This window comes from Nilaparvata lugens, chromosome 3 (assembly GCF_014356525.2).
Source record: "Nilaparvata lugens isolate BPH chromosome 3, ASM1435652v1, whole genome shotgun sequence".
NCBI lineage: Eukaryota > Metazoa > Arthropoda > Insecta > Hemiptera > Delphacidae > Nilaparvata > Nilaparvata lugens.
The window spans coordinates 68,207,705-68,225,075 of NC_052506.1; the positions used below are offsets into that span (position 1 = coordinate 68,207,705).

General features: G+C 33.8%; 1 protein-coding gene across 1 annotated transcript; it reads right to left on the bottom strand.

Annotated features, from left to right (window-relative positions):
- Positions 1 to 579: 579 nt before the first annotated feature.
- LOC111054538 (ADP-ribosylation factor-like protein 1) lies at positions 580 to 15,847 on the bottom strand. Its single transcript, XM_022341592.2, has 4 exons — positions 15,467 to 15,847; positions 13,089 to 13,305; positions 10,525 to 10,636; positions 580 to 1,207 (listed from the first exon to the last, which is right to left on the bottom strand). Exons 1-4 carry the CDS (start codon positions 15,468 to 15,470, stop codon positions 998 to 1,000), a joined length of 543 nt encoding a protein of 180 aa, XP_022197284.1. The 5' UTR covers positions 15,471 to 15,847; the 3' UTR covers positions 580 to 997.
- Between the last annotated feature and the right edge of the window lie 1,524 nt (positions 15,848 to 17,371).

Here is a 17,371-nt window from a genome sequence, read left to right on the forward strand (position 1 = left end):
TTCCGTAGTTAGTCATGAAACAAGCTTTTATCAACTGACCTCGTAGGTTAGTTAGTTGTAGTTCTGTATCACCATGATAATTAGCTTATTCTTATCTTTTCCCCAAAAATTACTCTGTGAAACCTTAGTATGCAGCATTGCTCTTATGCAGTACAGTGCTGTCAGATTTCACAGAATCCAGAGAGCCTGTGAGCTAATTGTGCGAGAGAAAAAAGTGAGCGTAGGTTTTTTTAAAGAATCAGCATAAAAACGGCAGCAGTGTGCTCATTTTTTATCATCAAAAACGGCAGCAGAGTTATTTTGAAATAAAATTGGCCATAAAGCCCTGTGCTGCAATCTAAGGTTTGCACGGCTGTAGAAGGAAGGCCAGAATAAATTATAAAATAATGTATAATCATTCCAGAGTTAATATTATACATTAATGGAATATACAAATTCTATTCTAACGTGGAATAGAATTTGTTATAGAATTAGATGTGAAACCTTATTGTATTTTTTTCTTAAGAGAATTTTTCCTCTATGCCCAATTATGAAAGAATGTAGGTAGAATGCTTTCTCAGGATTGACGTTCATATTAAAGAGTTTTAAAATTATAAAATATTTATTTAGGCTGATGTTGATTTCAGATGTTTGCACTCAAATCAACATCCACTCAAACCAATTAATCACTAATTAAAGGAGCAAAATATATAAATAGTGCCTATGAGTTATGAGAAACAGAATAATTTTACAATTATATAATTAAGTATGTAATTACATGTAAGTCAATTGCAAAGAAAACATGACCATTTAAAACAATAGTATATACATAGGTGAAGTAATACAGAACACAATATTAGCTTAGAGTATTTTCTGCTGACGATCAATTTGTTTAGAGTCTAGATCACAATTTGTTCAGATGCAAGATGGCAAAAGTCATTGACCATAAATGTCAATCAACACAGTTTGCACGCACCCTCACAAATACAATTCGAAGAAAATACTGTAAAATCGGTCATCACTTTTTGTTTTGAATAGCATTGGAAAGCCAGTCCATAGCTGAGTCCAAGCCCTCTCCTTTGACAGCCGATGTTTTGAAGATCTGAAACGTTCTGTTCTTGAGTGCGTCGAGGCCCAGCGCTTGGTGCACCTCTGCCACACTCATGCAGCCGTCCATGTCCTGCTTATTGGCCAGCACCACCAGTATCGCTCCTTGCAGCTCTTCTTCCTGCAATCACAATAAACCATACAATTAAGGACATTAATAAAACAATCCTTTCCAAGTTGAATATAAGCCAGAGAGCATTATGAACTTTATTATTTATGAGTAATTTACTCATAATTATTTATGAGTAAGAGCAAGACGTTCGAGTACAATATCTTCCAATGTTGAAAATTTACCAAATTATTTGTTGTTTTGAAAGTCGACATGCAACCGACAGACTGCAAACAAGATCCAACAAAATAGCGTATTTATACAACGCAGTTCGTAGATCAAGAAACCATCATGACTGAAAATACACCACCAGTCTATTATTGTTGGTGAGTGATTATCTTAGGTTATTTAAAATTAAAGACCAATATATTGCGAGGAAATAAGTTGCGATTAATGTTAAATTATAATTATGAAATAAAGAGCATATAAAATAAATCAAAATTTGTATTCATTAATTATTAAATGCATAGGCTAAATATTTTTCCATATGTTTAGCAATAAGCTACACTATAACAATTGAAATCAATTTCAATAAATAAGAAATTCTATATGTATGTTTCAGATGAATTTTCATAGATTAATGTATATTTAGATGTTTTTTTAGGCCAATGAATTGCTTTGGAACTTATAGAGATGTATTGTTTCATGGAGATCAAGGGTCAAATTGGATTGAAATTAGAATAAACGCCGAGTGCCGAAATTCCTCTTATCTTAAATTGTAATTGTTTGAAACATCATGAGATAATTCAATTCCTTCTTCTGTCCTTAATGCCGTAAATAAACTGATGTAAATAAACTAACCAGTAATGGAATAGTGAGATTTGAGATGGACATGAGAATTATAATAATTGAATAACATTGTTAGCAATCAGATGAAGCACATTCTGACAGCCACATCCAATATCCATGACTTGATTAATTGCCAGGCCAGGCATCCCTGGACAGATCATGTCATAAATAGAATTGACGCCACCCATCAGGAGCGAAAGATCTGTATCATTGTTTATCGCATAAATGAATTCAATACTCTGAATTTTATGTTGGTTTTCCACTCAGAAACGTATAAATTAAAACTAACTAGAAATAGTAAAGGTAGTAGTCCAGTAAAATGGTCGTTTTTCAGGAAACAGTCCCGAAAGAATTTTTCTCGACCGATCTATATGTATTTTGGGGCGCTGAATTCGAATCTGAAATTTGCTGACGCCAGAGGGCGGCTTCACCCACAAGATTTTGGACTTTTTTCTTTTCAGTTTTTCCATTCAATCTCGAAAACTTTGAGTTTTTAAAGAAAAATCATTCTCTACAAAATTGAAGATAATAAAATTTCCAATAAATTGAGTGGTTTCTATCTTTGGGTGTATTCCCCCTCCCCCCACTACTAAAATTCAAAAATTCCTAAGGAATCTTGTTCAGAATTGATTGTTCTTTCACGTGATGTGTGGTTTTTTATCTATAGTAAAAAAATATCAAAGTTGTTTAGGGAAGAAGTGGTTTTGAAACCCCCTTAAAAATACCCCTTTTTTGAAAATTTGTAGCTACAGAACCGAAAATGGTAGTATCCTGCGCGACCACTCAATTTATTGGAAATTTTATTATCTTTAATTTTGTAGAGAATGATTTTTCTCCAAAAACTCGAAGTTTTCGAGATTAAATGGAAAAATTTTAAAAATGTCAGAAATTTCAGGGGTTTTTGGGAGTTTTGGGGGTGAAGCCGCCCTCTGGCGTGTCAGCAAATTTCAGATTTGAATTCAGCGCCCCAAAATACATATACAGGGTGATTCATAATTATGGTAAAATATTTTAATACGTGATAGTAGAGGTAAAAATAAGAAAAAAAGTTCATATAAACATATATCCATAAACGCTTCATTAGCGAGCTATACAGGTGAAAGATTTCGCCCGGAATTCAGTTCCTCTGGTGAAATACACCGATGCTGAATTGTTTGGGGACTAGTTTTTGAAAAACTTATGCTGGATTCATATGGAAAAATATCTGAAAAATTGAATAAAACTAGTCTGGAAGCTGTAGTGTGAGTAGTTTTTGAGAAAAAAGTTGAAATATGCAAAAAATTTAAGTAGAAAAACATAGACTTCTACGTTTGATGCCCAATAACTTTCTTTAATGACCAGTAAACAAATATTTTTTCGCAATAAAAATTGTAGAGAATTTAATTCTGAAAAGAATTATGTAAGCTGTGTAAACTAAATTCAAATAAAAGTTGAATAAAATGTATTCTTATGTAGTACATTACGATTACACCATAAAAATTTGCTGTTTTATGAGGAGAGAACTAATAACTCATAGGTTGTAGCTGATTGCAAATAAAATATTCGGTTTTTTATGAAAAGCTTTTCTTATATGAAAGTAGCATATCTAAATGACATTAAACTTATACCAAAAAGACTAGTTAGATTATGTCATTAGGCCTGGGAGGAAGCTCAAACAGAAGTAGCCTAGATGATCTCCTATGATTCCTGCCCAAAATGTTTACTGAAAACTGATGTTGTGAAAGATTAGGATTGATGGCATGAGGATTCTCAGCTGCCCAAATATGTTGGTTGTGGACGTTAACGATAGCAGTTCTTGTAAAGTGTGCCTCGTCGGTAAATAAAACGGTTGTTAAAAAGTTTGGGTAAACAATTGTCACTAAAAACCATTGGCAAATACTAGCATGGGGAATACAGTCTCGTGGCAATAAAGTATGAACTTTCTGGAGGTGGTATGGATGTAATTTCTGCTATTTTAGTATCCTCCAAATAATAGATTGATTGACATTAAACTGCACTGACAATTCTCTTGTGCTCTTCTCTGGATGTTCATAAATTTCATTAAGAACTTGTTCTTCTAACTCAACAGTCATAGTAGATCGGGGTCTGCCTGCATAAATGTGCTCTTTGGATATCAAATAATCTGTTTCAGACAGACGTTGATGAATAGTGGCAAAAAACCTTGAACTTGGACATATTTGGTTAGGAAAGTTCTCTTGATACAAACGTCTTGCTTCAGTACTATTACAGTAGTGTCCCACTCCATACATTAAATGCATGTCAGCTAATTCGGAGTATGAATAATGTCTAAGATTACCTGCCATTTTTTAAAAAGTTAACACTCAACACGAAAGCAAAGTGGAATGGTTACAAATAACTGGTTAATAGATTAAACAAAAAACACAGCGCGGTTACAGTAGGCCTAACTTAGTTTTTTTTTTTTTGTTCAACAGTGAGCTAAAGTATTTCAGAAAATAATTTTCAGCTGATAATTTCATTTGAATATTTTATTTAAAACATAATAAATCAGCTGTTTTAAAACAGCTGTTATTAAAATCCATGTTTTATTTGCAATCAGCTACAACCTATGAGTTATTAGTTCTCTCCTCATAAAACAGCAAATTTTTATGGTGTAATCGTAATGTACTACATAAGAATACATTTTATTCAACTTTTATTTGAATTTAGTTTACACAGCTTACATAATTCTTTTCAGAATTAAATTCTCTACAATTTTTATTGCGAAAAAATATTTGTTTACTGGTCATTAAAGAAAGTTATTGGGCATCAAACGTAGAAGTCTGTGTTTTTCTACTTAAATTTTTTGCATATTTCAACTTTTTTCTCAAAAACTACTCATACTACAGCTTCCAGACTAGCTTTATTCAATTTTTCAGATATTTTTCCTCAGTCAGCGGTTAGACACCGAAGTGGTAACATGTAGAGAGTGTTTAATAGTATTTCAGTAATAGTATACATAGTTATAGTAGTGTCGTTTAGTGTAGTTTAGTGTCGTTTACTATATTCAATAGAACAATAGGTTTGCTTACGTTGGAAAAATAGAGCCGGCTGTGAGTGGAAGTAGTACGCATGTGCGCGCTCGCGTCCGTACGTTCGCGTCGCCTGCCGCGGTCGGTCACCTCGCGAAAAACCAACTGGCGAGAAAAAACTGCTGAGCCGTCGTAATAGTTATATTAATCAGAATAATGAATGGAAAGGAATGGAAACTAGTTAAACCTTCGACTTTCTTAATTCCAGAACTTGAAGAAGTTGAAGATAATAGCTGCAATTCATCACCACCACCATCAATCACCATGAATGAAGGAGATACATCACCAGAAAAATTCATTCAACCAGACCAGCTTAAAACTCCGGCAGAGCAAATACTATATAATGCATGGAAGGAAGCTGACAATAGGATGCGAGTAGCAGAAAGTAAAAACAACATGTTTGAAAAAAAACTGGAAGAACTTCAAATGAAGCTGTGTCAGTTAGAGAGCGCTAATTTCAACTCGGCCCCTGCAGCTTCCAACAATTTGAAAGTTGTAGAGAGTAGTAAGTCGGATCAACAACAATCAACAACAATTAAGAAAAATCAACCAAAAGGTGGAAAATCTGATAATGTTAAAAATGCATCACGTAGTACTGGTTACTGTACAGATGAGGAGGAACTTGCCAAGGAGACGGAGTGGGTGAGAGTGAAAAATGGGAGATCTAAGAAGAGGAAGCTGAATACTTCACTTTCGCCTCCATCACAAGAAAAATCACCTCCACTCTATTCAAGAAATAAGCAAAATGCTTCTTCAAATAAAGAGAATAAATCGAAAGATGACACTGGACATGAACAGTTTTCCACCAACAATCAACAGTCAAATAAAATTTTGAAACCACCACCCATCATATTATACAATATTCAAAATTATCAAGTTATCTATAAGATTCTAAATAAAAAATGGAGAAAAATTCTTACAAGGTGACTTTACTGAATAATGATAGTCTAAAACTCAATGTTAACACAGAAGAGAATTACAGATTAGCTACGGCAGTGCTGAACGAAGAAAATATGAATTGGTCTTCGTTTGAAAACAAACAAACTAGACCTATTAGAGTAATTGTTAAGAAATTGCATAGCACTTGCGATCCAGGTGATATAAAGGAAGAACTTCAAGAGAAAGGATTTAAAATTCTGGATGTTGTAAACATACTGCAGTGGAAGACTAAAGAACCACTTCCAATTTTCATGCTCACTTTTGATAATTCAGAGAATATAAATAAAATTTATGAAATCCATGAAATCATGGGCATGAAAATTGAGGTTGTGCCAATTAAGAAGCCGAAATTCCTACCCCAATGCAAAAATTGCCAAGCCTGGGGACATACTAAAAAATATTGTAGGAAAGATCCCAGGTGTGTGAAATGTGCCGGTCCCCACCTTACCACCAGCTGTACAAAGCCAAAAGAAGAAAAAGCAAAGTGCTACAATTGTACTGGAACATCCAGCTAATTATAGAGGGTGTCTAGTGGCACAAGAACTGCAAGCACTTCGGAATAAGAAGAAACAACCAAAAACCAATGAGGGAAATAAAACTACTGTGCCTCAAAGGGTATTAAGAGATGCTCGAGTTATTGAGAATCAGTCTTATTCGGATAGAGTAAAACAAGTCCCAGTTAACAAAATGAATGAGAAAACCCAACTTATATCGCAGAGCTTAGGTGAAGATTTAGGATTGAATATAGCCTCTCAACTCCAATTAATTCTTGAAAAGCTAGTTAGGCAGGAGCAATTCAATAAAACAATTCTTTCTAGACTAGAAAAACTAGAAAATACTACAGTGAAAGAAAGCACTTACAAGAAATATGGAAGGTAGATTTAGAATAATGACATGGAACGCCAACGGTCTATTACAGCATAAAGATGATCTATTGGCAATTCTAATTGAACAAAAAATTGATGTTTGCCTAATTTCAGAAACACATTTCACAAAGCAATCATATCTGAAAATGAGAGGTTACAAAATATATCATGCAGTACATCCCCAGAACAGTGCTCGTGGAGGAAGTGCGGTGATGGTTAAAGAAGAATTAATTCATCATGAGTATAAGAAAATAGAATTGCAAGAGTTCCAGTCGATTTCCGTAAAAGTGAAACTTACATGCCATTCGAGTGGAATGATAACGATCGCAGCTGTCTACTGCCCTCCTCGATTCAGCTTAAAGAAACCAGATTACTGTGATTTTTTAAGAAATTTCACAGGAAAATTCATCATCGGTGGAGACTTCAACTCGAAGAATACTAGATGGGGCTCGAGACTAACCACAACCAAAGGGAAGGAATTACAACTGGCCGTTGATGAATACAACTGCGAAGAACATTCGACAAGGAAGCCAACTTACTGGCCAACAGATAGAGCTAAGATCCCACACCTGTTAGACTTCTTCATCACAAAGTACATATCACCCAACACTATAGAGGTTGAGGAAGAATTTGATCTTAACTCCGATCATTCACCAATTGTCCTTACAATCCATAGCTCTGCTGTGAAAAAACCCGGAGCACCACAACTAATAAATAATAATATACAGACATAGAATCATTAAAGCACATGATAGAAAATAAAATTGATTTAGACACATCTCTACAAACGACTGAAGAGCTGGAAAATGAAGTACAAGAGTTTGTAACGAGCATTCAACAATCTGCATGGGAAAACACTCCCCCACTTCAGAGTAAAATTAAAGGTAATTGCTACCCCCAAGTAGTAAGAGAGCTGATAGCAGAAAGAAGAAGAACTAGAAGAATCTGGCAAACGACAAGAGATCCAAGAAGTAAAATAGAACTGAATAGAATTACACAGAACTTGAGAGGAGCAATACATGAAATAAAACAGCAAGAGATTAACACTTACCTGGAGGAACTAAGTAATGAGGCCAGTACCAACTACTCACTATGGAGAGCGACAAAGAAAATAAAGAGACCAGTGGAACAAGTGGCACCAATAAGAAAAGAAGATGGAACATGGGCTCACAGCAGTAAGGAAAAAGTGGTTTTGTTTGCAAACCATCTTGAGAAAACATTTACTCCTCATGATGATAGAGTGCTCAATGATGGAATAAATGTAATCATACAGCCAATACTTTTGGATAATATCCCTCCAACATCGCCAAGAGAAGTTAAAAAAGAAATAAATAATATGGCAAAGAAGAAATCACCCGGATATGACCTCATAACAGGAGAAATACTTCAACATCTTCCTAGAAAAGCAATTGTGAAATTGAGTCATATTTTCAATGCAGCTTTCCGTTTAAAGTACGTGCCAAGTTTATGGAAAGTAGCCGAAGTAATAATGCTACCTAAGCCCGGAAAGTCACTAAATGAAGTAACCTCTTATAGACCAATATCACTCTTACCGGTACTATCAAAACTTTTTGAAAGATTACTGTTGGCAAGATTAAAACCAATTCTACAGGATAAACAACTTATACCTTCTCACCAGTTTGGATTCCGTAGTAAACATTCAACAATTGATCAAGTACACAGAATAACAGATGTAATAGAAAGATGCCTTGAGGAGAAAAAGGTATGTTCTACTGTCTTCTTGGATATTGCCCAAGCTTTCGACAAGGTTTGGCATGAAGGCTTGTGCCATAAATTAGAACAAGTCCTACCCGCAGCATATAGCCAATTATTGAAGTCCTACCTGGACGAGAGATATTTCAGAGTGAAGCTGGATGATGAATATTCTACACTAAGGCAAATTAAAGCTGGTGTACCCCAAGGAAGTGTGCTAGGGCCAGTTTTGTATACACTGTACACTAGTGACATTCCAAAGCCAGCAGGAGTCACTATAGCTACATTTGCAGATGATACTGCTATTCTCTCAGTCGCAGAAGATATTGAGGAATCTACAGAAAAGTTACAAAGAGCAGTTAATGAAGTAAACACATGGACAAATCATTGGCTAATTAAACTAAATGATACCAAGTCTGTACATGTGAATTTTACTAATAAAAGAATTCAATATATTCCAGTATATATAAATGAGAAAGTCATTCCACATGCTAATACTGCCAAATATTTGGGTATGACGCTGGATGTCAAGCTCAAATGGAAAGCACACGTCAAGAAGAAAAGGGAAGAACTAGGAATTAAATTCAAAAAGATGTATTGGTTGCTGGGAAGAGGATCCAGGCTGTCCATATACAACAAAATTCTACTATATAAACAGCTACTGAAACCAGTATGGACTTATGGCATTCAACTTTGGGGCTGTACTAAACCATCCAATGTACAAATTATCCAACGATTTCAAAATAAGGTACTAAGAAATATTGTTGACGCTCCTTGGTACATCAGAAATGCTGATCTTCACCGCGACCTTCAATTGGAGACAGTCACGAAAGTTATTGAGCACTTTGCGGCCAAGCATGAAGAGAGACTCCACCAGCACGACAATATAGAGGCAATCCAGCTGCTTGATGTTGATAATCTGGTCAGGAGGCTCAAAAGAACAAAACCGCATGAGTTAGTGAAGTGAAATTTGTGTTGTGAATTGATGGCTTGAAGCTGGTGTTAGTGATAGTGAAATGTTCATCCCTTCAAACCAAACAAATTATTATTGGCCTACTAACTTGATTGTATGAAACTATTTTATAGGATACAAACTAGACTAAGTAATTGTAGTCAAAAACTAGACAAACTGAATCATAGGATGAGGTTTGAAAAAGTCTATTTAGTAAAATTAGGATAAAATAAATAGCTTATTAGTCTCAGACTAGGTGCTAATTTTTATATAATTAAAAAAAAAAAAAAATATATTTTTCCATGTGAATCCAGCATAGGTTTTTCAAAAACTAGTCCCCAAACAATTCAGCATCGGTGTATTTCACCAGAGGAACTGAATTCCGGGCGAAATCTTTCACCCTGTATAGCTCGCTAATGAAGCGTTTATGGATATATGTTTATATGAACTTTTTTCTTATTTTTACCTCTACTATCACGTATTAAAATATTTTACCATAATTATGAATCACCCTGTAGATCGGTCGAGAAAAATTCTTTCGGGGCTGTTTCCTGAAAAACGACCATTTGACTGGACTATAATGAGATTTTAATATCTGAAAATGATTCATGAGTTGTGAAATAGCTTCCCGGTGGTTCGGACCCCTCTAAAGCTGTAGGTCCATTCATCTCTCATTATCACCCACCTCATCACCTATGCAAAAACCTAGAGCTCATGTGAGGAAAAAACGACAACTTTAATCACTTACAATGAGAATTGAAAATTTTATCAAATTTAGCTGATCTATTTATATAATAAAAATTAGTGGGATTAATAATAGAGTAATGTTTAGTACGTTGTAAATAGTAATTCAAGTTATAAATAATATGTACGTTATATTAAGTAATATATTTTGTAAGTTATAAATAATGTAATATTTTGGTATACTGGATGATGAAATACTGAAGAAAAGGGTTGAGCTCCGATACTTGATTTAATTTTGAGGTGAGGTAACATCAAACTAATATTTAAACATGGATTCACAAATCATTTCTAACTTACCCGTAACATGTAAAGTAATTCGTCTTTTGAAATTCCTATTCTATCTTTATCTGCCGAGTCCACAACATAAATAATAGCGTCTGTATTGGAATAATAGCATCTCCAATACGGCCTGGAACGAGAAATGGATAGATTAATTTTCATGTTCTTTCAAATAAATTTCACTGCATTATAAGTCATCAAAATCATTGAAATTCTGTGGTACATCGACTATACCTACTTGTTTAGGAAAGTGGCTGGAAAATATTTGATACAGAAAACTTATGATAAATTTTAGCAAATTTCACATTTCTAAAAAATGTATATAAGGTTATCAAACCAGTCTCTGATTACTAGTTACTACAGACTTACACTACCCTAGAATTTCTACCACAGTAATTTCTAAATTCCAACTCAAATCCTTATAAATAAGTGAAATATTTACAAAAACAAAAAATACAATAATCCAAAAAGAGACTAAAGCTTTCACAAGTTAAAGAATGAAACCCTTTAAGAAGTTGAATGCAAGAGTTAGGTTTGGTTATATGAAAAAAATATTGCCAGACCAGGTTTTGGAGAGTAGGTATCATCGAATTTCCAGCTACTCGTAGTTGTTAACCCTGTTGCCAATATTAGAAGTAGCAGAAGTCTTCGGGGTGATCTACAGCATTTAATTTGGATTTTTGTTCAATAATAATCATTCATTATATGAATAAATGCAATTTCTCATTAGTTTCCATTTGTAGACTGGCTGGCCGCTATGGCTTCGTATAAAATGAGAGCTGCTATCTAGATTGTCTATTTGGTGTAAGGGTAAGTATACCTGACTGGCAATTAGGAGGTACCGGGTTCGATTCCCGGGCTAGCAAATAATTTTTTGGATTGTGGCTCTAACATTAAACATTAATTGAAAATATAAAACCATGTAATGTGAATTCTGACCTTCATAGTTTGATATCTATAGATATAATATCTATATTTATAATATAGCATAAACTATATTGACATAAAATAAGTAGGCTAGCCCAGTCAAATGGTCGTTTTTCAGGAAACAGTCCCAAAGAAATTTTCTCGACGGTTCTATATGTATTTTGGGGCGGAGAATTCGAATTTGAAATTTGCTAACACGCCAGAGGGCGGCTTCAGCCCCAAAATTTCAAACTTTTATTAATTTTTCAATTTGATCTAGAAAACCTTGAGTTTTTTGAGTAAAAGCATCCTCTACAAAATGAAAGATAATAGAATTTTCAATAAATTGAGTGGACGCGCAGGGCTCTACCATTTTTGGTTCCGGAGCTACAAATTTTCAAAAAAGGGATATTTTTAAGGGTTTTTCAAAAGTATGCAAACCTACCACTTCAACCCTATACAACTTGGATCTTTTTCTAGTGATGATAAAAAACCACACATCACGTGAAAGAACAATTGATTTAGTAGAGGGGGAGAGAAAATACACCAAAAATAGAAAATCAGCCAAAATACAAACTTTTCATTAGCGTATAACACCTTTTCAAGGCCTTCCTAACAAAAACGACATATTTCGGCTGAAATCATCTCACAAGGGTCATTTTCTATGAGAACTACCCGTTAGATACACACACACACACACACACACACACACACATAATTTCAGTATTTTCTAGTAGGGGGGTACTCACATAAGGATTGGTCAAGGATCAAAACTTTGAATACTTATACTTTTTGACAGAATGAGCAGATCTCCTCGTACTAAAGCTCATTATTAACAGCTCGTCAAGGCGCAAGGCGGTTCAAAATCATGTAGGCTATCATAACTGAAATTTGATCAAAAAATAGAGAATTCCTTCTTGAGTGTATTTTAGCCCATATTCCCATATACAAACAAATGGCCAATTTCTATATTCAAAACTGTGTATCTCGGTAAGGTAATAGAGCATGAAATTCTCTTTCATTTGAGACCAATTGCAAGTTTCTATCATGTATCGTACTCGTTTTAGAGACTCTTGAATAAACAGTAAAATTGCAAAAAATGAGAAAATAAAATCATAATTTTTTAATTAGCTGTAACTTTTGAACAGTATTGAAATCAGATATATATGATTCATGGGAGTGAAAAGAGGAGAAAATTCTCTACAACCTCAACTACTTCTTGGATTAAGCTATTTATCTGAAGTGTTACACAAGATACGCAACTCTGAGTATGCGAGAAATTTGCGATATTTTCCTCATTTTCACAGTCTCCCATATTCAAAGTTGCGTATCCTTGTAAAATACTTTGGATACACATTTTGGGTGTTTTTGGGATAAAGCCGCCCTCTGGCGTGTCAGCAAATTTCAGATTCGAATTCAGCGCCCCAAAATACATATAGAACCGTTAAGAAAATTTATTTCGGGGATGTTTTCTGAAAAACGACCATTCGACTAGACTAAAGTAATAATATATGCCTTGGTTCAAGGATTTCAGTGATTATTTGTGAATGTGAATGAATAAATTAGACTGTAAACTTAAATAACTTCAATAGGAGTTATTATTTAGCCTGTAAACTAGGTCTACCGTAGTAAGTTTTATTCACCTAATATCACATCATTTTTTGCAGTAGACTAACCTTATGCTAGTTTGACCTCCGAGATCCCAGACTTGGAATTTTAAATTTTTGTAAGTGACCTGCTCCACGTTGAATCCAATTGTTGGAATTGTGGTTACAACTTCACCAACTTGGAGACGATAGAGTATTGTTGTTTTCCCAGCACCATCCAGGCCAAGAATCAGAATTCGCATTTCTCGGCTACCCAGAAGATTTCTGAAGTAACTTAATAATCCACCTAGTAAAAAAAAAACAAGATAACATAATTAATCGGAAATATTGAAAAGTTTGAAATCATAGATAGAATTTATACGTACATAATTACAGGTAATTATAGCGAACAAAAGGATTACGCCCTGAAACACATCTGAATCTCTTGGTGACTGAGTTGTGATTCAATATACTAATATTTCATCATAGACCAAACCTATAAAATAAAATTAGGCTCTAATCAATTATAAAGCTTTTGTTTCAGGTATTTTGTGATAAAGTGCAGGTCGAGGTGAACTAATGCAATTAGTTAGAACTAAGCCATTCAATCACTGCTTACCAAGATCTATCTTAAATTATGTTTTTGAGTGAGTAAGTTGAATAATCTATTGATAAATAGGTTTCACTATTTATTAATAAAGTGTTATAAAAGTCTTACCGTATCACTCACAGTATTATAATTTATACCACTATTGATAGTTTAATTATTCTCAACTTAATGATAAATTAAACCAATCGCTGCTATCAGCGGTCAATAACTCGTGGTGTCCAAGGCGGTTAGAGCGTAGTTTATTACACCGTGCAACCCAGGTTCAAATCTTGTTCCGACCAGATTTTTTTTGCAGACGATACTAATTGTTCTATCTTATTCTAATAATATATCATTATAAAATTATCATTATGACTATACAGAATAATAATTTGAATCATCTTATTATTATTAAATTGATTTATCAAATTAATTGGATAATTTTTTTTTTAAATCTTTAATAATATTATCAATACATAAATAACTATTATTATCTATGTCACAGATAACTCAACTATTTTAGTTGTGGACAATTTTTATAATCATAAAAATGAATCAACAACTATTTTAGTTTTAGACAATATTTAAAATCATAAACATTTCTTCAATCTCCAACTTCTTTTATTCATAACTATCAGTTATTATTTAAGTTATTTTTAACTGAATTTTCAGTTTATCAGGTACAATAATTATTGTATTGTATGCATTTTTGTGTCGCTATACAGTGTCAAGTCTTTTGTTTTCCTTTTGGTATGAGATCGGAAACCGATTTGTGAACATTAACATTCTGCATAGGCATAACAAGCCATAACATTGAATCCACTTTTCATGAAAAACATCATTAGCAACCTCCGGTCATTGTCACCAACAAACCCATCTTATTTAGAATCATTTTCCATCTCACCATCGTCTGTGAGACGATTCATCATCTAAATTGCCTACTGCATATTCCATTTTTCCCGTCAGTTGACCGATTTTTTATCATTAATTATTATAAAAGTTGTGATATATGTTTATATTGTGAATATGGAGACGATATAAAGGTACCTCCTTGATAAGTCCGGTGTCCCTGAAAACAGTGTCTCTAGCACTTTCAATAGAAAAAATAATAGATCTCATGGCTAAATCTTTACAATAATATACTGTACCACAGAGAAGTTCTCCTACTTTGTGACTGTACTTACTGGCCCTTCTCATTAAATTGAGAGTTGTATTCATGAGCGAGGTCTACTGTTCGCAGAACTACTAGTAAATGTTTACTGTATTTTTGATATCAAAATAATATTGTCATTTAGTGCGTGATTTGATTTATCGATTATTTCAATATTGATAATGTGGACATCAGATACAAAACTGTATCCTTTTAATAAATTTGACATTAGACTTCCAGCTGATAATTCATGTGAGAAAATAGAAATACTTAATAATGGTGGTCTAGAGTGAAATGAACAGGAAACTTGAAACGTCAGCTACAGATTAGCCTAAGCAATATAGAATTTTATCAAACTAATGACTAAATATTTTGAAGACTATTTATGAGACTAGTCTATAAAAGATGAGACCTATTGTTTATTCAGGAATTGATCCAATATTTTCATACTAACTATAAGAGTACAGTACTAATACTCACTGAGTACGTACTGTACACATAACCTAAAAATTTTGAGATAAAACGATGATCTGAACTAGAAATGACAAACTTCCGTTGTAAATACTGATTCAATTTTCACAAATAGAAGTGATAACAGAGATCCCTTATAGTTTAAGTTTTTCCCCGATTAAATTATAAAGATCCTGTCCCGGCGACTATCAACAAATATGTCAATGATAAAATTGCATAATCATAACGAATTGATTAACTATGTATGGAAAAACTTACCCATCTTATGTAGTTTATTTCTATAGTGGGAGAAACATTAATAAGAATAGAAATAATTCACTTATATTGGATTGAAGACTAAAAAGCAATATAATTTTTACTAGCGTAGACAAGGCAAGGCTCAAGGCAGTGGTGACTGGTGCTGGTGATTGTGTTTGTGTCACTGTCAATAAATTGGCACATTCAAGTAATACTGATTTTGATGGCAGTGTCTCAGCTTTTTAGCAAATTATTTGAAATAAACTATTTTGAACAGACCATCATTAATTTTGATTCTCTAAATAATTATTTCTGTTTCTGAATAGTTGGATAACCTTTGTTCAATAGTAGTCTACAATAATAATATAGTAGACGTAACTGCAACGCTCAGCTGATTTTGTAGGAGGGTGACGTTGCACTTGTGGAACTGCGACAAACCGAACAAATGACATAGAGGGCTGATGACAAACTAAAACTCCACACACACAAGACGGGTCGCATGAATTGGGAATATCTGGAACTCAAAATATCTTGCAGCTGGCCGGAATTGGAAATATATTATGGAATTCCAAATATGTTGACAGGCGGAACTCCGAATATCGTGCAGACCGGCGGAACTCAAAATATCTTGTCAGCTGGTGGAATTGGAAGTATTGTGGAATTGGAAATATATCGAATTCACAATATCGATCGTTATTAGCGAGACTGTTTAGGTGTGGGATGAAACAAATTTATCGCAAAACAAAATATGAAGGGTTCTATAGTTAACCTAAAATAAATTCATCAACACATCAACAGTCGTCAGTCTTGTTTGTTGAAACAGATAACAGAGTTTTGAAAACTTGCATAATATGTACATGACTATTATTTTATAAACCAATATAATTTTAATTCGTGTTTTCACGGTTGGTTATGGTATTAGTTATAAAATGAAGTAGCAATAATGTAGCCTACCTAATAAAAAAATCTTTATTATAACAAGAAAGAAACTGACTCTCATGTTCGTAAATATTATATTACTTCCATTTATATTTTGGTGCAATTGCAAATTATATGAATATAATTGAAAAAGAACGACAGACCAGGTCCAAAAGTATTCTATTCCCGAATTTTGATAATGAAAAACAAGTCCAAAAAGATCAGCCAAGTTGTTTCCAATGTTTAAAGTTCAAGTCCAATATTTCCATCCAAAATTGATAAATAATGAGCTATGAATTACCCTAAGTGGGCTAATTAGTCCATAATTATCATTCCAGAAAATAAGTCAGACTTGAACCATTTCTCAATAACAAACACATTACCAGTACTCCCACTTTGGCCCTGATATTTTGAGTTCCAGATATTTCCAATTCCGCCATCTGACAGACAAATAATCTGAGCTCCAGATACTCCCAATTCCGCCTAGCAACATATTTCGAGTTCCGGATATTTCCAATTCCACTGTCTGACAAATATTCGGAGTTCCACCCAGCAACAGTTTTCAAGCATAGGACATTACTTTAACATTGATATTTTGAGTTCCAGATATTTCCAATTCCGCGGCCCCCACAAGACAAGCTGCGTCTACTGAGAGAGGTGACCCAATCTGCTGCTGATCTAGTGAGGTTCACGTTATAATGGCATTGGAGAAAAACGTTGCCGAACCTCTGTCTTCTCAATGCCTTCTATAGACGATAGGTGATACAGGTTTATAAATGCAGTATTAACTTTTCATTCTCGTTTAAAATAATCAATTATATTTTATTAAGCAATAAATTATATTTTTCAATAATTTCCTATTAAATTTTTATAATAAAGATAAAATATCTTGTTGATTATCAATTCTGCATTGTTAAAAGCCAATGTGGCAACAGAGCAAAGCGAGAGAGAGATAGCGCTATACGCTTTGTTTAATGATAGACAAGGATAGGGGTAATCAAACACTGT